The sequence below is a fragment of the Lissotriton vulgaris genome, chromosome 6, assembly GCF_964263255.1.
Source record: "Lissotriton vulgaris chromosome 6, aLisVul1.2, whole genome shotgun sequence".
In the NCBI taxonomy this organism is placed as follows: Eukaryota; Metazoa; Chordata; class Amphibia; order Caudata; family Salamandridae; genus Lissotriton; species Lissotriton vulgaris.
Genome location: NC_141694.1, coordinates 1,309,281,805 through 1,309,308,198, shown reverse-complemented (window position 1 = coordinate 1,309,308,198; position 26,394 = coordinate 1,309,281,805). Strand labels below are relative to the sequence as shown.

At 45.5% G+C, this 26,394-nt stretch overlaps 1 protein-coding gene across 2 annotated transcripts in view; it reads right to left on the bottom strand.

Annotated features, from left to right (window-relative positions):
* HBS1L (HBS1 like translational GTPase) overlaps positions 1–26,394 on the bottom strand; it is a 640,556-nt gene that overhangs the window by 265,573 nt on the left and 348,589 nt on the right. For both annotated transcript variants that reach the window (XM_086927450.1, XM_086927451.1), the window contains exon 4: positions 17,593–17,701. In XM_086927450.1, coding sequence (XP_086783576.1) covers positions 17,593–17,701 — 109 coding nt within the window. The remainder of the gene's footprint in view (positions 1–17,592; positions 17,702–26,394) is intronic.

The window sequence follows — 26,394 nt, the reverse complement described above, 5'->3', positions numbered from 1 at the left end:
CACCCAGAGCCCCACACACCCACACCCAGAGCCCCACACACCCACACCCAGAGCCACACACACCCACCCAGAGCCACACACACCCACCCAGAGCCACACACACCCACCCAGAGCCACACACACACCCATAAAGCAAGGGGGGCAGGGAAGCAAGCACAGCCAGGGAGCAGGGAAGCAAGCACAGCCAGGGGGCAGGGAAGCAAGCACAGCCAGGGGGCAGGGAAGCAAGCACAGCCAGGGGGCAGGGAAGCAAGCACAGCCAGGGGGCAGGGAAGCAAGCACAGCCAGGGGGCAGGGAAGCAAGCACAGCCAGGGGGCAGGGAAGCAAGCACAGCCAGGGAAGCAAGCACAGCCAGGGGGCAGGGAAGCAAGCACAGCCAGGGGGCAGGGAAGCAAGCACAGCCAGGGGGCAGGGAAGCAAGCACAGCCAGGAGGCAGGGAAGCAAGCACAGCCAGGAGGCAGGGAAGCAAGCACAGCCAGGGGGCAGGGAAGCAAGCACAGCCAGGGAAGCAAGCACAGCCATGTTTCCAGTGCTTGGCTATTCTGAACAAACCATTGGTATCCAGTCTGCCACTCAAACGAAAACAACTTCCAGAATTCCTTAAATAGCTAAATGAAACCTCAGAAGTAGAAACATTATGTCCTGACTACACAAGAGAGGCTGCAATTGTAACTGCGAGGGACAAATACCACTGAATTGGGAAGAAGACGGCATACAACTATAGTGGAGGAATAACAACCTCGTGCACTACTGCAAACCACTGTGCTTTGGATCCAGGAACACCACAGGCCTAGGTTTGGACGCTACTTCAGAAATGCCACAGCACAAAAAGAATAACATTACCTATTCGTTTTACATCAGTTATTAAAATCAAGAAGTCCACATTGTTCACAATATCTGCATCATTTTCGGGGAGAGTAGTTTCCACGGTCATGGCTCGTCAAATCACGTGTCAAATCGAGAACAGCAATGACACTCCATTATGCCTCGGTACAAAGAGCCTCCCGGTGTCCCCAGCAGACGGCGTCCCCTACCAGGCAGCATGCTCCTCCGCCCCCTATCGCTCACCTGGTGAACCTCTTCATGACTCCCGTGCCCTCGGAATGGTGGTGTCCAGAGGGCTGAAGCTCTCATGTCCCGCGGGGCTTCGGCTGCTGGTGAATGCGGCAGGCTCCTGCCTCCTTTTCATCACTGTCCCGGTCAAAACACACAGAAACAAGGAGGCTGGCGGGGCAGGCCGGATACAGACTTCGAAGCCAGGGCAAGCCCGGAGGCCATGCTCGGGGCAGCGTGCGCAGAGTAAATACATCCCGGCAACTTAAATCGCGCACCGGGGCCGAGAAGAGCTGTGGCATAGGGAAGGGGGGGGGGGGGGGGGGGGGGAGGGGGTGAAGCGAGAGTGGGACGGAGAAGAGCTGCAGGAAGGAGAGGTGCGGGCAGAGGGAAAGGGGGAGGCGAGGGGGGGGGAGGCGAGGCAAGAGCGGAAAGGAGGAGGGCTGCGGGAAGGGGGAAACTGAGGACAGGACATAAAAAGAAAATTATAACAAAATGCTGCTCACCTGCTCCTAAATAAAGAAATACATCCCGGCAACTTAAATCGTGCAACCCACCACTGCAAAACACACGTTCAAAATGGCCAAAACATGCAGAGAAAAATAAATAAATAAACATCCGCCCACCGCCGCATGACGTTGTAAAAGGGGCGGAGAGAGAAAAAAATCAGCGGAACGCCCACGAATCTGCTCGAAAAATTATGGACAGAGCTCTCTTCCAATGGCTAGCCTCCATTTATGGGGCTAGCCAATGGAAGAGAGGCGGGAGAAAGCCCCGTACTGCTAAACAAAAGATTTCGCCTGCGCAGTCGACGCCAGGCGAAACCTAAAAAACGAACTCAATGCTAGACCCGGCCCATGATGATTCACATGAGAGTAGCATTCTACAATCAAGCGGAGTTCATTTCACATAGCGGGGAAAGAGACTTTTGTGCATGGTAGAGAGCGTAAAACTCACCTAGATTTGACACACCTCATAGACAGAACTTGTTATGTAAGGTGTTCCTGTGTCATTATACAGCAAGTGGAAAAGCAAAGGGAACTGAATTATAGTGTTCTGAGTGCTACTGATATGGTCAGGTGAGCCACAAAATTACAAACAGAGCAAAGTTTTACTGCAGGCGCATGAACTATGGTACAAGTGTCAGCTGGTTACTTTTCAAAGTGGTCCGGCGTAAAAGTTGGGTACGAATTTTAAGTAGCGAGCGAGTCTGGCCAACATAAGGCCATCCAGCCCATGCATCAAACACCAAATCATCCCTATTAACCTCTCCATGTTTCTATCATCCACTGTATTCACCTGTTCATGCATCCATTCATCTATCTTTCTAGAGACTCTCACAGGCACTCATCCACCCACCCATGTATCCATTCACTAGAAAATCATCCACTAATTTCTCTATCATATGGAGCATTCATTCATTCATGTATGCATCAAACCATTCTTCTGGACCCACTGTCCTGAAACTCTTCAGCCTACTCGCCTATGTATCCATTCACCACTGGTGAATCACCAGAGCATTCAGCCATCGATAGGCGATCTCTCCATCCATCCATCTGTCCATCTTAGGATGCACCAATTCAGGTAGCCTCAATTCATCTTCACATGCTCTCCCACCAAACCATCTACTCAGCCTACTATTTTGAAATGATAGAGACTTTGAATTGTCTTTCCAAACATACATTTTCTTATTTATTAGGAGGTCACGAAGTTTGCAACTTCTTCCTCCGTTAATAAGTAAGATACTAGTCAAAGCCTTAGTGGAGAGTCGCTTGGATTATGGCAATGTTTATTTGCCTCCATTAACGAGTCCTTGTTAACGAGAGTATAGGTGGTGCAAAATACGGCAGCTCGCCTTATTTGCAATGCTCCTGAGAGGTCTCCATCTGCTCCTCTTCTATGCTCTTTACATTGGTTACCAGTTCTCAAAAGGATTTTCTTAAAAACTTCTTGCATGACTCATAAAGCGCTAATGGGGAAGGGTCCTCGTTATTTCGCCTCGAAGATCACCCTTTACAGTCCAGGAAAGGCTCTATGATCTAGAGACAAAAGGCTGCCCACATTCCCTCGGATTAAAAAGTCTCGCTCAGGGGGTAGAGAGTTCCATTATCTGGCCCTTTTCTAATGGAATGCCCTCCCAGTTCATATACGTTTCTGCCTGGATCATGTTAAATTTGGGAAATTACTCAAAACTGAACAGATTTAGGGATTGTTTCTGTGAATGCTGCCTGTTGTACGAAGGCTTCAGCGCTGAGATACGCCTTTAGGGGTGAATCGTGTGCAATATAAATATCCCTAACATAAAAAAGCACCATGAAAACATCCCCATGTAAAGTGCAGAAATAGTGAGAGCCTTCATTATTGGCTAACAAATCTCCATGCATGCACGATGTTCATATACAATAGTTCTACAAAAGTATTTCAAATATAGCAATGGGCAGTTATAAATCAAGGTGGCGATCAATAACCAAAACAGTAAACAAGTACAGGCAAAGTTGCCATATTCTATCCATTTTATTTCCCATACCAGTTGTACGGAACAAAAGCAGGCCTTTAGTATACAGAGCACATTTGCCGGACGTCTGACCAGCAGAGAGGGATTATAGCGTTATAATGGCCAAATCCAGTTATGCTCCAAATAGCCAATAATGTAGTGCCTGGATTAAAAAAAATACTCTTCATAGACACCAGTAGTTTCAAAATGTGCCTTTTTTTATCTACTGCTCTTAGAGTGCAAACAAATTCCAGAGCTACAATAAATATTTAGGAAGAGTTGCAACACCATACAAAAATATCCCTCATGTTTTTAATCATGGACTCACTTAGATTTACTCAAACTCCCTCCCACTCAATCTCACTTTTTCATTCACCCACTGTAGCATGCACACTATCTCCACCATGCTCCCATTCTCTTTTACTCATTGAATCTAAAGTCACACTCTAAAGTTTGCATTCATCCGCTTACTCTCGCTCACTCCCTCATTTTCACTCCTACAAGTTTTCAACAACTGACAACCTTAATTTTAGTCTTTTTCTCTCACTCTTTACTCACCATCATTCATTCTTTCTCACTTACATTGTCATTATTTCTCATGCACTCACTTACTCTCACTCACACGTTCACTACATCTGACTTTCTGTCATTTTCTTACTTGGCTACATCCATAACTATACTACACTTGATCTCTTTACAAACTCTTATTCACGGTTTCTTCCACTAACTCAACTTCTGAATTTTAAGTTTTTTTTTTTAAACCAATAATATTGGTTTTGTAGAGCAAGTAACTTAACTTTGGTAACCCTTTATTTGGTAGAGACTAACTAAGCCGCAGAATCATTACCGAATAATTATTCCCAGGCAAGACTGGATCCCGAAATCTATTGTGAGCAGTACTCCTGCAGACTGGTAGATGGGGTAGTTCGACTGCGTAGCGTTGTCAGTGTGGTCCGTGCCGAAAGTGATGTGTGCAGTGCCTACATAGGTGCCATGCCAGCGCTGTTAGTTTCTTTTTGTGACTTTCCACACCCGAAGCTCAGAGCAACGAATAACACTGACCACTGGTGTGTGAAGCTGGGGCCCTAAACAGGGGATAAGTCCTTAACTCAAAAATCCATTCGCTAAGTGGGGAAGATGGGTGGGTCAGTAAGGAACTGCAGCTAGATAAAGTCTCTACTACCAGAAAAGGGGTTAGCAAAAGTAACTAGATCATCTAATAGAGACTTCTAGCCGCAGCTTCTTTACCTTAGAATAGATACCGAAGCAATACCTTTCTGGAGGTGGGTCTGCAAACAGGATTTAAACAAGAAAGTTCTGAAGGACCGAACAGGCAGCATGCCCATTCTGGCAGACCAGACTGCCCAGGCAGTAGTGCTTGGTGAATGTGTGCAGCGTGAACCACGCTGCCTGTCAGATGTCCAAGACTGGGATTTCGTGCTAACAGTGGTTGCGGCTTTTGCTCTGGTGAAGTGAGCATGCAAACCATCGGGAAGCTGCTTCTTGGCCAATGCATAGCAGATCATAATGACCAGTACAATCCATCAGAAGATGGTTAATTTCTGCAAGGCCTTCCCTTTCATGGACCTACTTATCCCACCAAGAGTTGATCGTCCACCTGGAACGTTTTTGTGCAGTCAAGGAAGAATGGGAACACTATGTTTGGGTCTAGCCATTGGAGTCTCTCCTCTTCTTTAGAGGGAAGAGGCAGAGTTAAAAGGTAGGAAAAGTGAGGCCGCGCTATTTAAACTAATGATAGGCCCTCAACTAACGTTTTCCGGTCTTTTGATATACCGCCCTCCGGGCAATGCTGGCCCTTGGATATCGTCATTGGCCAATATTATATCCCCTGTACTACTAAAAACGGCTAATTTCACCATTCTTGGTGATCTGAACATCCATCTTGAAGATGCCGAAGGTACTCTCAGTCAGTCGTTATTGTCTGACCTTGAAGTCTTCAATCTTTTACTTTGCAACTCTGGGACTACTCATTCGGCCGGTCACTTGTTAGATCCAATCATTTCCAATCTACCTTATGACTGTTCCCAAAGGGCCCGCCCATTAGAATGGTCTGACCATTTTGCGGTACACTTTGTTACCTCTCTCCTTAACCAATGCTAAGCCCTGTGTTGGTAAGAGCAAGTCTTCCGATCAGTGGGACAAGCTTAATATGGTGGCATTCAATCAACATCTTACTGAATTTATTCAGATTCTGGAAAAATCTGGACCAGAATCTAATGATGTAGTCTCCCAGTGGTTAACGGATGCTGTAACTGCATTCCTTCCTCCTATATCTAACAACCACAGATCTCTTCATCCTTCCGCACCTTGGTTCTCTGAAGAGTTAAAATTACAACGAGCCAAGTGCAAGGCCTCGGAAAGAAAATGGAGGCTCTCCTATTCAACCCCTAGTAAGGCAGCTTATAAAGAAGCACTAAAGAGCTATCACGTTAACTGTAAATTGGCCAAGGCCACCTTCACGGCATCTACGATTACTCAGGCACAGAACTGTCCGTGGACTCTTTTTGCAGTGGTGAAGAGGCTAACGGGAGAAGATACGGTACCTTCTCCTCCAGCTCTAGATATACCACAGTGTGATGCTATTGCAGATTTCTTTATTTCTAAAGTGGAGCGTATTCATGAATCCTTGACTACCCCCCCACCCCCGCCATCTGCTGATCCCTTACCAGCGGCTACCTCTAGCAGTCCTCTTCCCCTCCCCTCAACTCTCATCAACGACTTGCTTTTGTTTGATGACATCACCTTTTTATCGTGCCTGAACAGTATTAGATCAGGCTCCCCTCGGGACCCGGTGCCTATAAAAATTATAAAACTGTTGGACCTCGAGCCACGGAGAGTCCTAATGAGACTTCTGAATACATCTCTTACAGAGTCTACTGTGGCACAGGAGTGGAAGCACGCCATGGTCGTTCCCTTGTTGAAAAAGACCGGCGCGGACATCACTAACAGCCAATTTTAGGCCCATATCCCTGCTGCCTGTATGTTCTAAAATTTTGGAACGACATGTGAACACCCAGCTTAACTCGTTTGTCTAGAACGTGGGATATCTTCATCCGTCCCAATCCGGGTTTCGTGCTCATTATTCTACTGAATCCGCACTCCTCAGGGTAACGGAGAGGCTTCGGCACGGTATCGATCGCGGGGAGACCTTTGCACTCATCCTTTTGGATTTGAGTGCAGCGTTCGATACCGTGTCATTCCATTCTTCTTGACTCTCTCCGCTCCCTTGGTGTTGCTGGATCTGCTCTGGCCTGGATTGCCTCCTTTTTAGGTGGGCGCACCTTTCAGGTGTTTGACAGAAGCTGAATCTGCTGTCTATTCATCGGCACACGGCGTCCCACAGGGGTCGATTCTCAGCCCTTTGCTGTTTAACATCTATATCAGACCCCTTGCTACCATCGTGGAGGACGCCGGTTTGACAATTAATTCGTATGATGACGACACGCAGATTGTGTTCTCTCTCTCCAGCAGTGAGGGCCATGAGGTCTCTGCCTTGAAATCTGGCCTGTCACGCGTTGCTGCTTGGATGCACGACCATCTGCTCAAGCTCAACGGTGACAAGACCGAGGTTGTCATCTTGGGCAAGAATAAAGATCTGTGGGGACTTCGGCATTGGCCCTGTGATATGGGTCCTCTGCCGAATCCAGCCCCCGTAGCCCGCAACCTCGGTTTCCTCATCGACGATAGGCTCTCTATGAGACAGCAGGTAACAAAGGTCGCTGCAATCTGTTTCTCCACCTTAAGATGGTTGCAGAAGATCCTATGGATGCTACCTTGCTCCACTCGGATAACTGTCGTCCAGGCTCTTGTGATCTCCCGCATTGACTATGGGAATGTGCTTTATCTTGGGGCCGATAAGGCCACAATAAATAAGCTTCAGGTGGTGCAAAACTCGTCAGCTCGTTTACTGTGTAATGTACCCCGGAGATCTTCTGCAGCTCAGGCTCTGCGTGACCTTCATTGGCTTAAGGTCCCGAACCGCGTAAAATTTAAAACCTTATGCCTTCTTTTTAAAATCCGGCATGGTTCTGCTCCCAAATACCTGCAGAACTTGGTTCAAGTCTATAAGCCTGATCGCACTCTAAGATCTTCCACTAGTGGCAATTTCCTGGTCCCCAGAAATAAATTGGCCAAAATGGGTGGCCGCTCGTTTTCTTATCTTGGCCCTAAGATGTGGAATGCTCTTCCGTCGGCTCTGAAAGCCGAGACTGATCTCCTTCCTTTTCAAAAAAAACTGAGGACTCTTCTGTTTAACTGATCCCTCTGCACTGTTTGTTCTGGTTTGGGCCTTTTGCTAGTTTTCTTTCTTCTATCTATCCCTGGCACCGGGAACCCCATTGTGGGTAGCTGCGCGCAATACAAGTTTAAATAAATAAATAAAATAAAAAATACATGGAAAGGGTTGAATACCTTTGGCAAAGAGGGATGCTTAAGTCCGAAGGAAGTAAGATACATATGAAGGCTGAGATAAAAACGCCTGCAGTTCACTGACCCTCTGGGCAGATGTAATTGCCACTAGAAAGTTCGACTTGATGGTGAGAAGCCTAAGAGGGCAAGTAAGAAGCAGCTCAAAAGGAAAGTAAGAACCAAATTAAGTTTCCTTTTTTAAAAAAAAATTTATTTAGCAACTCCGAGATACGTACAAAAAAAGAAAAAATTACAAGAATGTTTCAATATTATACCGGATTCCGTTAAGAGATACATATAAATGCAGATACATATAGAAAATATACATTTTTACCACAGAGATATATCACCCATACATATTTAAAGGGTACTTCCTAATACCAAGTAATTATATGAAAGTCCAACTGTCTAAAAAAATAAAATAATCATTGCATAGTGCTAAAACCTATCTTAGCTGAATAAATTGCCATTTCTTGATTAGATATCCCCAAAAAACGGGTTAACCAAACTTGAAAATTGGGAGGGTCGGCTTCTTTCCATCGGGCAGCCAATATTATCCTGTATACAGCCGTACCCAAAAACATACATGTTTTTTCTTCTTTGCTATGCCCCAGGGTATTATCATATCCCAAAAGATAAAGGGTAGGGGACATATCCACTTTATGCCCAAATATTTCTTCCCAGAATTCGTATATTTTTGATTTAAAGGTAGTTAGTTTGGTACATTCAATGAACATGTGTAGTAGATGGGCCGGGCCTGTACCACACCTGGGACACTTATCATCTGTTCTTTTACCCCACGTATACAATTTTGCCGGTGTAAAGTATAAATTGTATATAGTCTTGTAAAGTTGGGCCTTAAGGGTAGATGTTAAGAATAACCTGGCAGTAGAACCTTATCAATATCAACATTTGGATTGGTCATTTTACTTGCCCAAAGTGACTCTGTTCTCTCCAAGTCATCCTGTTGTTGGTCCATTAATAGCCCAAACAGTATACCTATCCTAGTTGTTTTTTTACCTATATGATCAAAAATCGGAATGTTGAACAGTAAGGTGTTTGAGATTTTTGAGCTAAGAATGGTATTTATTTGGATGTACTTAAAAAGGTCAGAGGTTGGAATATTGAATTTTGTTTGGAGGTTGGAAATCCTGACACGGGGATCAGCGTCTAAAAAGTCACCCACTGATATCACTCCCAGGTTTTCCCACCTCTTATCAATATCATCATTCACTTGCCTAGACAGTAGAAAGGAATGCCATAACGTGTATATTTATTGATCCTTGGGATAATCAAGTGTTTGGAAACTTTCTTCCATACCTTCCAAGCGCCATTAATGATTTTAAACCTAACCTTATTGTAGTAGGATGGTTCTATCTGTCTCAACAGGAGCCCCTTTGTTTTCTCTCCCACGGCTAGCTCATAAATTGTGGGGATGCTATTCCCAACTGTATTATTGATTATTGGATTTATACTCAGTAGGGGAGACATCCCCTGAAGAAGAGTGGCCCATAGGTAGAAAGTTATATTCGGGAGCCCCAAACCCCCTCTTTCCTGTGGTAGAGCGAGAAATTTCAAGGATCTCCTTATTTTGCCATATCCCCAGATGAATTTAGAGATTTGTGATTCGAAGGCCATTACCATTTTTTCCTCTACATTTATAGGGATTGCACCAAAAAAGATATAATAACCTTGGGAGGATGTTCATTTTAACAAAAAAGTGTAGACTGTTGACCCTCCTAAGGTCCTTTTTTATAGTTTCCAGCAGGGGCTCATAGTTAAGTTTATAGATATTTTCCATCTGCAGGGATATAGATACACCACAATATATGGCGCTGGCTGCCTTTCTGGAATAATTAAATATAATATTGTTTGTACAAATAACCAGAGTTTTTCCTCGATTCAGAGAATATCCAGACATGGTCCCAAAAAAATGGGTAAAATGTTCTATATTTTCGATTGCCTCAGTGGGGTTACATGTTACCACCGCCACAACATCGGTGTAGGCAAGTATCTTAGTTTCATGTGTGCCGGTCGTAATGGGTCTTATTACAGTACTTGCCAGTAACTTCAGGATCAAAGGATTTATATATAAGGCGAACAGAATCGGGGAACAGGGACACCCCTGCCTTGTACCCCTTAAGATGTTAAATGATATGGATTCTAGGCCCATAGTCTGTACTTTAGCAATTGGATCTTGATACATTGCTTGGATGGATTTAACAAAACCAGCCCCAAAATTATTGTACTCTAATATCGCCCAAAGATTTTTCCATGAGACTCTATCAAAGGCCTTTTCGGCGTCAAGGAGGATCATAGACATCCGGACCCCTGTCGCAGCCATGATGTCAAATAATGATATAACCCTACGGGTATGATCCGTGGTTCCTTTATGAGAAATAAAGCCATGCTGCCACAGGGAGACCAGATGTTCTATAACCCTCCTGAGCTGATTGTCCAAGATCTTTGCATATACTTTCGAGTCTGAATTAATTTAGGAAATCGGGCGGTAAGAGGTGGGCAGTTCTGGGGGCTTGCCTTTTTTGGGAAATATTACTATATTGGTGTCCTTCCAAGATACGGGTGTGTTGCGTTCCCCTGAATCCCTACACATAGATCTAATATGTAGGGTAGGATGACCTCCCCCAAGATTTTTTAAAGGTCTATAGGGATCTTATCCGGGCCTGCCACTTTGCCAGAGTCGAGATCAGAGAGGGCCACTTGCACTTCTACTTGCGTGATATCTTTTTCTAGATCCTCTCTAGTAATCGCATCGAGGATATTATTCGAGCCACACTCCATTAACCAAACCTGCAAGGTTTCTTTAATTTCAATTAAATCAAGGGTCTCCTAGTTACAATATAGGTTTTGATAATATCCTCTAAACACGTCCAAAATCTCACTTAGTTCTGTGTACACCCTACCGTTTGCCTTGTTATTAATAATTTTATTAAGTGACTGTTTTTGTCGAGTGCGTAAGGCTAGTTGTTTTCCAACCCTTTCACCATCTTCATATAATTTATTACGGCTTGTTTGAAAAATTTCTGCTGCCTTCTGATTGATCCTGCTATTAATCGTAGTTTTAAAAATTAGCAGTTTACGTAGTGAGACTCTACCATCCTCGCCTCTTGTTATATCCGCTATGTGTTCCTGCTCGGCTTTGGCCAGATCTTGCATCTGCTGTTGATACTCTTTCTTTTGTTTAGCACCAAAACTCATGGTCTCCCCACTGAGAGCGGCCTTAAAACAATCCCACACTATACCCCTCGATGCACTATAGCGGTTGCAGTCAAAGTATCCTTGCTTCCAGATCTTTATATAGTCAATATACTCTCTATTTGCCAGGAGTTTCCTATTGAATGACCAATTAAAGCGGGGCCTTTTAAGATTAGTTAAATTAATAGTGAGAGTAAGCATATTGTGATCCAAGAGTGTCTTGGGACTTTTATCTATTTCTGCACCTGCGGCATGATCGCTTACAACCCAAATATAATCAATACTGACGTATTTATTGTGAGGAAATGAAAAATATGTATAGCCTGGGTCAGATTGCTGCTTAGAAGCCCAAATGTCTATTAGATCCAGGCTCTCCCTAAGTTGGGAGATAGCTCTGAACACTTTAGGTTTCCTTCGAGTATAGGTGGACATATACTGGTTTTGGGGCATACCCACATGATTTAAAGAAATGTTCAAGTCCCCGCACAGTATCAATATCTTAGGCCAAGATGCTAGTTCCAATTCTAGATCTTCAAATATATGTGGGTCATCATAATTGGAAGCGTATACTGAGCAAATTGTAATACCGGGTTCTAGCTCAACAATAACCCATCTACCCAAAGTATCTACTAGGTTACGTTTGGCCTGCCCTAAAAATCCCCTGGCTAGAATAGCTACCCCACAAGTTTTAGAAGTCTGTGTAGTGGTTGCTAGCAGATTATATCCGGGCATTCTTAGCAAGTCCCTTTCTTCCCATGAAATATGGGTCTCTTGAAAGCAAAGTAGGTCATAGGACCCTTGTTTAATTAGCTCATATATACTAGCTCTTTTTGCTCTATCATTAAGCCCGCCACATTCCAAGAGCATATTTTTATCCTCCCCATAACATTTTTCGGTTGACTTCCCAGGTTATCTCTATCGTTTTTTATAAACATTCTCTTTATTGTTTTTTGAAAATTCAGTATACATACGGAGTTGCTACTTTTTACCTTGCTTCCCCCCCCTTTCACTGTCCTCCCACCCCCTTACTACTACCCAACCCTCCCCCTCCCCCAACACCCCAAGTGAGGTATTTAGACTCCATGAGAGTCTATTTGATGAGTGTGCTTCCCAGGGCCGGCGCTAGAGCCATATACTTACACAGTCATAATAATCCTTGTACAAAAATCAGCAGCTGACATAATTTCTTGAAATTTAAACCTATAACCCCAAAAAAGAAAGCAAGAAGAAATTGCGAAACCACCATAACAATGTTAGCACTAGTGCCCTTATAAATATCCACTGCTTTACACCCTCCCCCCGAGGCGGAGGAGCCTCTTAAATCGTATCCTACTCATATCGAGACACTCCTAAGTAGGCATTGGATTAAGAACTTGGTTAAAGACCATCAAGATACTCTTTAGCTTTGATTTCAGATGTGAACATTTTTGTAACTCCCTATTAATTACTTTAAGGCGGGCAGGGTTATTCAAATATGCCACCACTTTCTTTTCCTGAAAAGGTTTGATCAATTGGCGGGGACGCCATCTCCTTTCCACAGTAGCGTGGCAAAAGTAAGGGTGAACAAAATAGGAGATAGTGCCAATAACCCGCTTCGCCTCTGGCCTAGCCTTCTCAGATATTGCCTGCCTGAGAAGAAAATTACTGAAGTAAACTAGGATTGCTCGTGGATAGCTCCAGATCTCAAAGGCTGTTTTACATACATAGGCACACTATGAGCGCGTTGTATTTCTAGGTCCCAGTTCGATAGTTCCGGCAGGGAGTCACAAAATATTTAATAATAAATGATCAAGCATCCTCTCCTTCCAATGTCTCTGGCACACCAAGGACACAAAGGTTATTTCTTCGAAGGCGGTTCTCAAAATCCTCCAACTTCCACCTCACGTCAGATAGTTCCGCTTCGTGTGATTCGGCTAATTGGTGATTTGCCGCAATCTCAATTTCATTGGAAACAATGCGAGACTCAAATTCAACCATTCTGTCCCCAAAAGTACTAACGGTTCTAGTTAATCTACGCACCACCCGTTGTACCTTCCGTAGGGCGGCTTGGGCTTTGCGCCCATCATGCGCAGTCTCTTCCCTGTGTGCTGCGATCGCTTGGAGAACTGTTTCCATTACTGTATCCAGGGTAACTGGTGGATCAGAGGGTAACTCTGTGGAACCAAGACCCCCTGGTTGATGAGACATATGTAAGGCGCTTATCGGCGTGTGTTGTATCATTTGTTGTGCCGTAAATTGTGTTGTAGGGGTATAATCCCATACCAAATCCGTCGTGCCATGGTGACCCTTTTTCTTTCTAACTACTGTCTTTTGAGCTCCTCGACTATTACGGTTATCATTTCCCTCAGTCGAAATGGAGCATGTCTCATCAGACCATTCAAGTTCGTCTGAGAAAGAATAAAAGTCACTTGGGTCCTTTTCCAGGTCTGTATCAATGGCTTTACTGTTATTTACTTCGGCGCTCCGTACTGCTTTATCAGATACTTTTATCAGGGAATCAGTAGGCTGACTTAATTCATTTGAGCTAGGGATGTTGACAGGTAGATTATGCTCATTCATATCCCCGCCAGCCGTGTCCTCCTCCAGACATCACCCGGGTATTGGCACAGGAATTGTATTGACATCATTCACCTTATCACTATTTGTGATTGTGTCTGCCTGCTGGGGAGTAGGCGTGGGGGGTACATTTTCCTCCACTTCATTCTGAGCAATTACTTTGACAGAATCCCCCCTGCCGCCCCTCCTGTTGCAGAGTCCGAACTTACTTCAATATCGAAAACTTCTGGTATTTCGGAGCTTCCTGAGTGGTTTGGTACAGCCTTCCCGGTGTTCAGACCTTGCGCCTGTTCGCTCAGGTCTCCTGGCTTGTTCTGCTTGGTTTGACCCGAAGCGCTCCCCCCGGTGTTCGATGGAGGAGATAGCAACTGTAGGGCTGGTCACACTCCCTTTCCCCGCTGCCGCGGCTCCCTGTTTCGGAGTCCTGGAGCTGGAGCTAGAGGCTGCATCTGTCCTGACACTGGCCGCCTTCCTCTCACTCCCAGCGTCCTCCCGCTGAGCCTGTCTCGCTGCCGCCGCTGCTACAGCCCTTGCCTTAGCCGCAGCGGCTGCTCTGGCGTTCTTCGGAGCCATCTCAGTTTCTTCCACTGAGCACTCCCACACGGACCGCTGGCCGGGGGCTCCTCCTTCCTTCACCCGGACACCTCGCGCCTGCTCCCGCAGCTCTCTCCGCTGATCACGGCACAGAAAGCGGATGACGGCAAAGCCAATGAGAGAGCCCACAATCTTCAGGTGAGCTCCTATCGCCGCATTCATAGAACCCGTCTCAGGGTTTAAAACCTTTCCTGTTGCCAGCGCCATCGGGCTTTTCCAATTGATTAATTGTTATTAATCGTTGTTTAATTCATTGGCATATTATGCTTCTTCTTTTGGGGTTTTGCATGCTCATTACAGACTTAGAGCTGCCGATAACTTCCCCCAGCGCCGGCCCATCCGCACTACGGTCTCACTCGACCGCCATCTTGCCTGCCCCAAATTAAGTTTCCATTGAGGCATAACGAATGGAGTTTGTGGAAACGTGCTGAAGACCGCTATGGAACCTATTTACAATAGGGTACTTTAAGAGGGACGGTTGATCTGGCAGCCACAGGAAAGCAGAGATGGCAGATAAGTAACCCTTTCAGGTGCCTAATGCAGAGCTCTGCCCAGCGAGGGTAAGGATAAACAAGACTTGAGAAAGGGGGGTAGATAAAGGGTCAACCTGTTCGTCGATGTACCATGTCACAAACTTACGCCAAGGTTTCTATTTTACATAGCTTATTATTTCAACTAAAATACAATTAATTTTATTAGAAGGTTAGAATGTGGTCATGCGCATGAGAAAGGAGGTCTAAGAATCAAAAGGCCTCATCCATAGACATTATTTTAATATAATTTCACACTTCTTGATAATTCTCTGTAGCTTAAGGTCCAGAATTATGTGAAAGGACTCAGAAGGATCCTGAAAGCTGAAGTGGATGCTAGGCGTAGTTGGACCGCAACATTCTTTGACTGTTTATATTAGTGAGTGCACCTAGCTTTTCCAAACCCCATACCCATCCCACTCTGATGCTGAATGCGAACAGCTTTATGATGAATGCGGATTGGTACCCTTTTCAGAATGTATTGCCGAGTGTAATTTACTCCTGCTACTGCAGGATTGTTTTTGTCTTATTTTGCTGAGACTGAGTTTCGTAAACCTCTCTTTATGGGAAGTTCAGCTGCTATTGACTGATCGAATTTTGAGTTTCATGCTCCATCTCGCTTTTGCCTCTCAAACGTCATCTCTTTATGGGTTCCTACTAACACCATTTTCGCCCCATTATTAGAATAAGGATTCTTCCCTTTATGGAATGTGCTTGATGTATTGATCTAACCATATATTTTTATTATCATTTCCGTTATTTGATTGATACATTTATAACTGAATAAAGACAAAAGGCCTCCCTTAAATTTAACAAAACTGCATTTTTTTTTAAAAACAACAACATTTTTAGTGAAAGTAAAACGCTTACAACTAATCAAAACTCTTTATTGACTGAACTGGAATTGCAATAACTTTTGTGATACTTCGCTCCTGATCGTCTCATACACTACGGCAAAGGCCTGTTGTGGAGAAGTGAACACCACCACCTGAGCAGGGATCTACCTTGTTGGTGTGAGACAGAGCTGCTAAACCCTTTTATTTAAATTGATTTCCACTCCAGCAAGCCCATGCCTGAGGCATTATTAGACTTCTTCAGTCCAAAGACAGCAGTTTTTTTAGCTGCCATCATATCTTTAAGAAGGGTGAGTTACAAACAATTAGGGCCTCATTGCGATGTCAGTCAGAAAGGCTCAAAATGGCATTCAGATTTTCCTAACCCTTGTCGCAACCAATGTTTCCGATCGACTTGAAAATATTCTGAGACTCCGAGTTGGTCGGAGTCGAATTGTGCAGGTCTATGGACCGCGTTTCCAACCGACATATGAAAATGTTGGATTCGGACAGCCTTTCCGAATCGGTCTGTCCGACACAGAACTTTTGGCAGAAACTGATTTTGAGGTCTCCGGTTTGGGCCCGTGGGGGTACCCATGGGACCCCTTTTTTTCAGCCATACAGAGTGGCGGGTGCAAGATTTTCCGGAACCACCCCTTTTTTCCCCAATGGGAGCATGTGTTGTCGGTCGGAACATAATAAATAATTTAAAACGGTGGTCACATTAAGGGGGGGGGGGGTGTGTGTTTACCAGCAGAATAGCAGTTAGTGACACACCCTCCACCTATATTGACATTAATTGCAGAAGGCTAAAAGTTTGCAATTCGGAACTTCTAGATCCAAAAATTCGATAGCAGAAAAGGCAAACATGTGAATCTAGAAGTACTTTAAGCTACAAAACCATTCTTACAGGTAACGGGTTTCTTCCTAAACTCTTGCTTTCCTCCAAAGGGATGCAATACTAAAGACAATTTTTACTCAGATCATCCTATTTTGGGTTGCAAGGGTTGCAAGGTGGCTGCTGCACTGACCTCATACCTTTTGGCTCCTCTGTTTGGGCTTTAGATGCTGTCAGTGGGTTCTCTCGGATGGTGTTACTGGAACTGTCACAGAGGATCTGTTAGTGGCTCTTTAACAGACTATTGGGACTTCAGTACATAAAACAGTAACATAATACAACATGTCAGACTATCGATCAAGGTAGCAAATTAGCTACTGATTATGCCCATTTTGTGCCTTACAATCTATCCTTAGTAGTCACAAGTACTCATTTCACAGACAAGAGCTCAAGGCTGAAGTCGTTTCAGTCGGATTCACCTCACAAAAGTGACAGTGGTCTTCTATAATGCTGAAATACCTTTAAAGCAAATGTTAGCCAATAAAGTCTATTTATTAATGACAAATTCATTGCAACTATTGTATTTTGAAAAAACGGTCATCTTGTTCATTGGATATCCAATGGTATTATTGTGCGAGATTACGCACAACAAATATTTTTTTACTATGTAAATATTTTCATTAACAGTTGAATTGTCATTTGTACTTTATTACTTTGAATATCATAGCTTCACCCATACCTTTTCTTTGTTAGCCGGTATGCCCAACATGGCAATGACCTTTATTTCAGCTATAAACTACAATGGAACTCTCCAAAACCTTTGAATGAGGGTATTTAATGAAGCCTTTGTTCTCAGAATTTTGTGAATCAAGTAGGTTTCGTTACCATTAACCACTACTATCACATCACCAGGAGGACTTTTTGCAATGCTTCCACCAGCATCCACCAATATGCAGAGACTAGTTTGCTATACCTTACGCGAGACAGGCAATGCCTTTTCCACAGATTCTCAAGCTTACTGATAAAATTCTTGATGCACCAATCTTACCAGGGAACGTCAAATCCCATGGTCTGCTTTTTCCCGGACACAGTCATCTTCGTAACCTTTGGTACAATTTCTGAATCTGATCTTGTTGACTGGGAATCCTTTGTTCTTCCTAGCAAGGAAAATAAGAATTGGTTAAACTGTACTCAACTAAATGTTGCGAGAGATAAGAAAGCTAATTGACAGCAAGATAAAGGGGCATTCAGATCATGAGATCCAAACAGAAATCAATAAATTAAGCAACATTCTAAAATGCCTATTGTTGGTGACTTCAGCACCGAGAAAATAGAACTGTTTTTTTCCCCTTTATACTGGATGGCTTGTTTAAGGCTAATCAAGCCAGGTGTCAAGCTAGATGAGATTTTATTGCAACTAGTCAAATGCAGATGTAGCGCACTGCAAAATTAATTCAATTGAACTAAAACTGAAAAGCTTGTTAATCAATATTCTTTCTTAAGTTAGTCTTTTCCTCTAGTGAGTCTCCTCACAAAATATGAAAATGTTACTTTGCTGTAAACAGCATTCTCTAGTCTTATTAGCCATAGACAATATCAAATAACATTTAACAGTCCACAAAGGTTGGCAACCTAGCAAAGGTATATAACACTGGTTCTACTGTGTGCTTTGGAATAACTCTAAGACAAGTTACTCTGAACACTTGAATCCCTTTGCGTTACACAAATGAAAGGTGGAATGTTGTAATTGAAATCGCCATGGAGGAGTAAAATAAAGCATCTTTGGGATAAGAACATTATTACTACTGCCCAATTCTCTCCTATATCCCATGTACAGAACACTCAATAGTTAGAACAAGAAACTGAATATACAAAAAGAAAAAATCTACTGTGCGTAGCCTGGTACCATGTACGTGTTGTGAAAGGCTCTTGGACATGTTTAAGTTACCCTCTTTCCCCCTGCCCCATTGCACATTAATGTCAATGTCATTTCCCATTAACAAAAAAGACAGGTTGATAGACAAAACTGATAGGAGTTACAGGCTACCCCGTACTGCACTCCCCTCGATTGTCAAGAAGATGCAGCTAGGTAGTGCTCTACGCAATCACGTCCCTCGTAGCTAAATGAGAGAAAGCAAGGTCTTGAAGACCATTTAATGTTGGGACTTTTCTAACTAGGATCTACCCTCACTGTAGGAATGTAGGTAGACTACAGAAGGCGCCGATTCATTCATTTTATGTCTATGCGCTGAGAATGTTACCACCCCCAACATGGACATATAGGACCTTGCAAATTCAGAGGCAGAAACCAAGATCATCTCTGTGTAGATTTGGGCAAGAATACAAAAGCCTGGATAGGGACCTCAAGGCCTATTCTGACTGGCTACTCAAGGTGGTTAGTCCTATCACTAAGACAAAAGAATTAAATATATCTTTGGCACAGCTCTCCTTGGAATGAATTCTTTCAGGGGCTGAATTGAGCATGCACTATGCTTAGCGCATAAAAAAACCCACCTATATGTACTTAGACAGGAGGACAATCTGTTACTTTAACTGCACATTAAGTTAAGTTGTCTATGCAAACAACTTATAAGACAATGAAAAATGCTGACCAATGCAATGCTGAATGTTGCAAACTAAATCCAGAAAGAAAACCAAATCTTTAGATCTCACTGAATTAAGCTGGTCAACGCACAAATATTTCCTTTATGTACATTTATATATGACACCATGACTTGGGAGAGCTTTCACAATTCCCAGTATTTAAAATCTCAATGGTGTGAAGTTATGAGGGAATTAATTTGACAGGAACAACAAACCTCCAAGCCACCCCAACATAGAGGGCAACCACCCAAAAGGGACAAGGGCAAGACATGGCCAGCTGACCCTTACGCACAGGATAGCAATGGAAGGGATGGAAGGGAGGGGAGGACAGGGATAGAAGCAACCCCCCCCCCCTCACCCCCCAAACCTGGAGTAGCCAGAGCAGCAGGGCACCGGGGCACCAGAACCCCATCCTCCAAAGAACCAAGGAGGAACGAACCGCCCCTAGACGGAGCCACCCGTCAAGAGAGAAAAAGGAAGCACTCACAGGAGACACAGCGCCCCCCCACCGGGAGGAGAGTACCCACGACCAACCCAAGGGTCCTCACAGATTAGGGGGGGGGGGAGGGGTGAAGGAATCTGCAGCTACAATCACCTCTACCAGATAAACTGTTTCTGAAGGTAAGTACCTCGTACATCTGATAGAGACTACTAGCATATTCATTCACATAGAATAGATACCCAAGCAATGCCGTCTGGGAAGGAGGTTCTGCGAAAGGACACCACCAGCCAATACAGAACAGAGGGCCCCATAGGGGACCAGATCTGCAGACCAGGTAGAACCTCGTCCCTGCCAAGCAAGGGGATCCCCCAGTAGCAGGACTCGTACACACCAAGGGCAAGGTCGGAGAGGCCGAAACACCACACTCCCCCCACAATGCAAACCAGCTGCCGTCTCAAGCCAAGACAGGAAGAGCGGAAGAAGAAGCCAGAGGACCCAAGTAGACGAGGGAAAAGAAGGCGAATCCACTACAGATGGAGAGCAACCTGCCAGCCAGAACAGTGCTGGCAGTCAAAAGCAGCCAGAAGCAAGAAGAACAGCTCGAGGTCCCCGGAAGGCTGAGTAGGCATCGCCCAGCAAGGGAGAACACAGGATCATCCCAGAACTCAGGGCAGGAGCGGGGAGAGGGTGAGATGCCCGGGCACACCACTACGAGTGGCCACGCACACGACCTCAGGAAGCAAGGCAACCTACATAAACGCCACGGAGAACAGGTACCCGAAGGCGACCAAAACCTCCTAGCAGAGCGCAAGCCATATGACAGCTACCACTAGCCCACATAGGGTAGATAAGTTCCAAGATATGGGAACCCTCTTTGGAAGAACTTCCGCAGCAGAGGAAAAACAAAAGACACGGGGAAAAAAAACACCCCAGCGGGAGGCGTGACAAACATCCCAAGCAAAGCAGAAGGCCTAATCTCAGGGCCAAGTCTGCGCAAGCAACTCCAGCAGAGCACACACACAGAAGCATCAAAAGGGCCGTCCAGCAGCCAACAAAGCCAAAGTCCCAAGGAAGGACGCAAATGGTCGGAACATACACTCCACAGCCACAACAACCGGCCTAAGAAGGCCCAGAATCAACCCAACTCAGGAGTCACTGAGGAGGGGACTGAGGAGGAGGAGGATATGGCGGAGGAGGGGACGGAGGAGGAGGATAAGGTGGAGAAGGAGGACGAAGCCCTGCCAAGAGCCGCTGGATGGCGAAGTCGGCCGGGGCATGAAACAACAGGCTGCCATCAAACGGAAGGTCGATGAATTGCTCCAGAATATTCTCAGGGAACACTCCCTCCCGAAGCCAAGCATGGCGAAGAGGAGAGTGACTGAGGAAGCCATGGCCCGCCCCAGCACCTCCGAGATGTTCAGAGCGGAGCGGAGAATAAACGGCGCAAGCTCCCGGCCATCCAAAGCATGATTCCGTAAGTCCACCTGACCAGTCTCCTGGGACGCTGCCAGAGACTCAGCCGAGTCCCACAAACAGAAGGAGGCCCTAGCCAGCACACACAAGGTGTTAAGGGCCCGCAGGGCAGTGCTGGTTGAGGCAAACATGTTGTGCCCCCAAGAGTCCAGCCAGCGGGTCTCTCGGGACGGCGAAGTCAACAGTGGCGGCAGGGAGGGAAAAGCAGTCCGCAAAAGGGGGCTGGCTGCCGAAGGGTGAAGGGAAAGCCAATGCAGAAGATGCTGAGGCACCGGGTCCCCTGAGGTAGGACGCCTCCAAGCCATTGTCAAGTAAGAAAGGAGTGAACCTTCAAAAGGGACGTAAAATTTCCCTCCCACCAGAACCCGGGTGGAGGACCTCCAATAGATGGTCCGCCGGAAAGTGAGCCACTGGGTCACCCATGCGCAGGATGTCCACGGCCGTGGACACCGCGTGAGCGAAGGCCGCACTCACCTCCGTAGGGCCCTGCGGTGGAGAAAGCAGCTCCTTCGTGGGCGACGCTGCAAACTAAGGTGGCCGTACCCGAGGCCATGCGGGACAGGCAAGGGCCAGACCTGGAAGTCGGAAAGAGGCGAAGAATGAGGGACCTGCGCTCTTCTGACAAACACTCCTGCTTCAGGAAGGGCCCTTCGACGCCGGTGTCAAAGACACCACACGGCGACCAGTCTCCGGGGAGGACGACACCAATATACAGCCTGCCTCTGGAGAAGGAGGGTCCGAAGAATCCGCGTTGCGACCCCAGCGCGGAGCCATAGAGTCTGCTGCCTGCCCACCATCTAGAGTCACTGGCCAAGGTTTGTCCAAGTCACCCTGCACCGGAGACCGGAGTGGAGCTGGAGCTGAACCGGCCCCAGGGTGGCGCCGGAACGATGCTGACCCGACCCCCGCCGAGGCATCCACCTGCGTGGGGGAATGAGACAGGCCTGGGGAGTGACACGAATCCCTCCAACAGCCGCGGCCCAGAAAGAGGCGAAGATCGCTCGGCATCCCATGTGGTGGTGCCAGGGACGATTCAACCTCTGACTCACCCTCCGCCCGTGGGGAGGGATGAGAGGGGCCCGGAGAGGTACGAGGGGTCTTCACCCGGCGCGGAATGAGGAGGGTCCACCAACCCTTGTGGCTCCGCACGGTCCAGCTGCTGCTGGCACCGTAGAGGCGTCACCTCGGCCTTAGACAGGACCACCTTGTCAAAGGACCGAGAGGGGCTCGGGGATGCGACCAGAGCCCGTTGACTCCTGCAACACCACAGGGACTCCCGCAGGAGTTTGCAGCGAGGCAGATACGTTGTGGCCTGAAGGAGGTGCCGCGGAGGAGCTGCACCCCAACAGCACAACATCCTCCAAGCCTGGATCTGAACCAGTCTGCGCCGGGGCCGGAGCCACTGGCGGCGCCGCAAAGGGCCCTGCGCAGGGGGAGGGATCCGCAGACGCCCCAGGAGGGGAAGAAGGAGTAGACGCCAGCGAGGCCTGCAAAGTCGCCGCGTATGTCTCCATTTGGACTCGTGACGCTTCAACACCGGGAAACGGAGGATAGGAAGACACGCGGGGCGCATCACCCATGGAGAGTCCACGCCCCCGGCAGGCCGTAAACCAGCCCCCGGGGACAAACTGCAAAACTTACCCACCGGGGAGCAAGGCTAACGTGACATCGGAGAAGGACGAGGACGACTACCACGGCCGTATCTGAAGACGTCCGCTGAAGCAGACCAAGGGGAGGACGTCGACCTGGAGAGACGCGCTGATAGAAGTTTTATCCGGCTCTCCCGCCGCGACTTCGACTTCAACTGTTGGCACGCCGCGCAATCAGTGGTGCCTTGATCCTACCCCAAAAGTCATATACAAATGAGATGTGGGTCCGTCGCCGACATGAGACGCCCACAAAACGTGCAAGTTTTGAAGCCGGAAGGCATTCGCACACAGTTCCACCAAAAAGAAATGAAAGAAAAGGGGCCCTAAACAGGCCCATAGCAAGGACCGGATCCGCGTTGCACGCGGAAAAGAAAAACACTGACGTAGACACGCCGGGGCGGGTCTTATGTGACCTCGCTGACGTCACGTGCGCAGACGACCCCTGGGCGGAGTCGCGTGATGTCGCTCCGCCCCCCGGTGCGCAGGGATGCTGTTGCAGAAAAGTTTCCGAATCCAGTCTCACGCCTGGGGATAATTCTACATGAAGGAATCTGCAGCTAGTAGTCTATCAGATTGTGGATTTAAACTGCATTAAGGGAACTTTCGGGATCTCAGCAAAATAAAGAGGTTGCAAAAAAATTTACATTTTGCGAAGATGCACAAGGGTAACTGGATCCACAAAAGAAATAGTTCCTAATTGTCGTTGCCAGCCATAAAAAAAGTGCCACCCTAAAGTAAAAAAAAAAAAATGGATGACAGCCACAAAAACAATATTCTGATACTGAAAATGCAGAACAAATACCGCACAGATTTCAATAATATATTGTTAGATCACTTGCATCCAAAATAATGTTACAAATACAGGTGGTCAAGGTCATGCATACATCCAGGAAAGCATTCAGCAACTGTGAGGCACTATTCAGCACGGGCCTTAGTGAAACATGCACGATGATATTTTATAGTACAAAGTGGTATAGCACAGGATGCCTATTAGCCAAAGTGTACTTCAATTTAAGGATAAAGCAGTCCTGATTCCACAATTAATAAATCAAGGATCTGCTTACCTCCAAATTCAACGTAATTGACTTAATACTACGGTTGGAACTTGCAGATGAATCAATATTGTCTTACCTTCAATGGTGAAAGCGGTATGAGAACATGATCTTAATCTTAACTCAGTTTGTGAAACCAGAACAACTCTCACATCGACTCATTATGAGTTTTGATACGGAGTTGAGCCACCCCCATTGACATTGAGTATAGTTTGCAAAAATAAGAGTATAACTTTGCCTCTGAATTCTGAAATAGGTGCTGTGATAGGGATAGGTAGCTGCCTGCCTCTGCATCCTTTGATCACAACTTAACATGTGCATCACAAAGTAGAGTCCAAAACTGCCCTCATCTTACCAAGCTGTACGTTAAAACATTAAGAAAACACATTAAGGAAAAAAAAAGGTATTGGAGTGGAGTTCTTCTATTCTGACGAGCGCAACTTTAGACCAGTCATGGATCCTAAGCTTTTATTGAGCATTTAATGATTAATTCATTTTAGAAGCTGATTTTTAAATGATAGATGAGAACAGGGGTACTATCCTCAGTTTAGGGTGTGCACACGTTTTAGCACGGACCACTTCTGATCCTCTTAATCCATGATATACATTTCCAATGAAAATTCTTCATCTTTTTTCAATTGTTTACCCGCGACTAAAAAAGCAGAGGAACTCTGGTTTTAAGTCTGGCGGGAGAGACCCCCGACGAAGGGTCCATCGTACCCGAAATGCATTGGGTCAAAGTGTTATGTTGTACAATGGAAACCTGCTAACAATTGAAAAAAGATGTATCCAATGAGGAAGTATCATTAGGAATACAAAAATAAAAATGATATAAAGGATATTGTCGTTGAAGAATTTTCATTGGAAATGTATATCATGGATTAAGAGGATCAGAAGTGGTCCGTGCTAAAACGTGTGCACACCCTAAACTGAGGATAGTACCCCTGTTCTCATCTATCATTTATCTATTGGACAGTGTTCTTAGACAAAACACTTTTTAGGTTGTGGCACCAAATTAATCAGTATAAGAAGTAAGATATAAAAAAAAAAAAAAAAAAAAAAAAAAAAAAAAAAACAGAAGTGAGTGCAACTGTGGATCAATATAAGAAGCTGATGTTTCCCATATTGCATCAGTAATCTAAAGATCACTGCAATATAATGCAACATTTAAAAACGAGTTGTTATGGCTTCAGTATTCAACGGATAGATCACGTAAGAAAATTCTCATTCTAGGCAATTTTAATGTTAGAATTAAGGTGGAGTATGTTTTAGCAACATGTTTCAATTTGTTAGATGCACTAGGTCTTACCCAATATACTAAGTTTACTCTTGCAGCTGCCTATTTCCTAGGCTGGATGCTCAATTGCAGTTCAACTAGTCCAGCTATGACCTGCCTTTTCTCGGATTGATAATGCTCTGATTAAATGTTCATGATCTACTTTAGTTCAAATAAAGAGAACTAGGTTTCCGTTAAACAAGCCAAAATACATGCTAGAAATATTAAGGTTATGTCCAGTGATCAGTCAGGCCCTGCATACCACTTCTCCAGTATTTCTCATCAATTCCTCTGGTATATTTGATAATGTTCATGTCAACTAAAAATGACACTAAATACATTAGACCCAGTAAAAAAAAAGCAGATGTCATTATCCATGGTTTACAACTGAGCTGATGCAATTAAAACATTAGGACCGCCAAACTATAAGGTGCTGGCTACGTATAAAGCCAAGTATAAAGATGATACACAACAGTACAACATAGATTACCCGCACATCCTGCCTCATGTACTATGGATAAGTATTGTTTGGCATTTACTGAGGATCATATTGCCGCAATACTTTCAGGTCCATTGTTGTTATCTGATGCACCTTTAGCTGGTGCCACAACAGCCCATGAGGAATGGGAGAAATTGTCCAACATTAAGATGCGCCAAATCAGAATTGAGCTTCATGGCATTGACAGAATATCTACGTGCAGGGGCAGCACCAGCCAGTCTTGTTCGCATTGAACCAAAAATCTTTTTAGAAGATAAGATATTCCGGGTAGACTGGAGCTACGTCGTGAATAAATGCACTAGAGACTTCACTGTTATTATTATTATATTTAAATTTATAGAGCGCACAGCTACCCGGAGGTTCCCCGGCGCTAGGAGCAAGACGAGTGAAGGACAAAGCAGAAATGGAACACAGGGCCAAGTAATTAGGAAGCCTATCGATTGAACATCCAACTCTTTAGATCTTTGCGAAATTTGGGATAGCTAGGTTCAGTACGAAGGTGAAAGGGGAAAGAATTCCAGCGTGCTGGAGCCAGGTACGAGAAGGAGCGACCGCCCATTCTAGCTCCTTTTATCCTGGGTACCTGGAACTTGTACTGATTGGAAGAACGAAGGACACGAGGGGGACAGTAGTAGTGAACTAGGGTTTTTAGATAGAGGGAGGCAGAGCCAGCGTTGATTCTGCGCAAGTAGCACATGGCTTTGAACTTAGTGCGATTTTCAATTCTGAGCCAGTGGAGGTTTCGTAAGGAAGCTGAAGTAGGGGATTTATTAGGTAGTTTGCAGAGTAATCTGACTGTGGCATTTTGTACAACCTGAAGTTTGCGAATGACTTCCTTACTGGAACCTAGGTGCA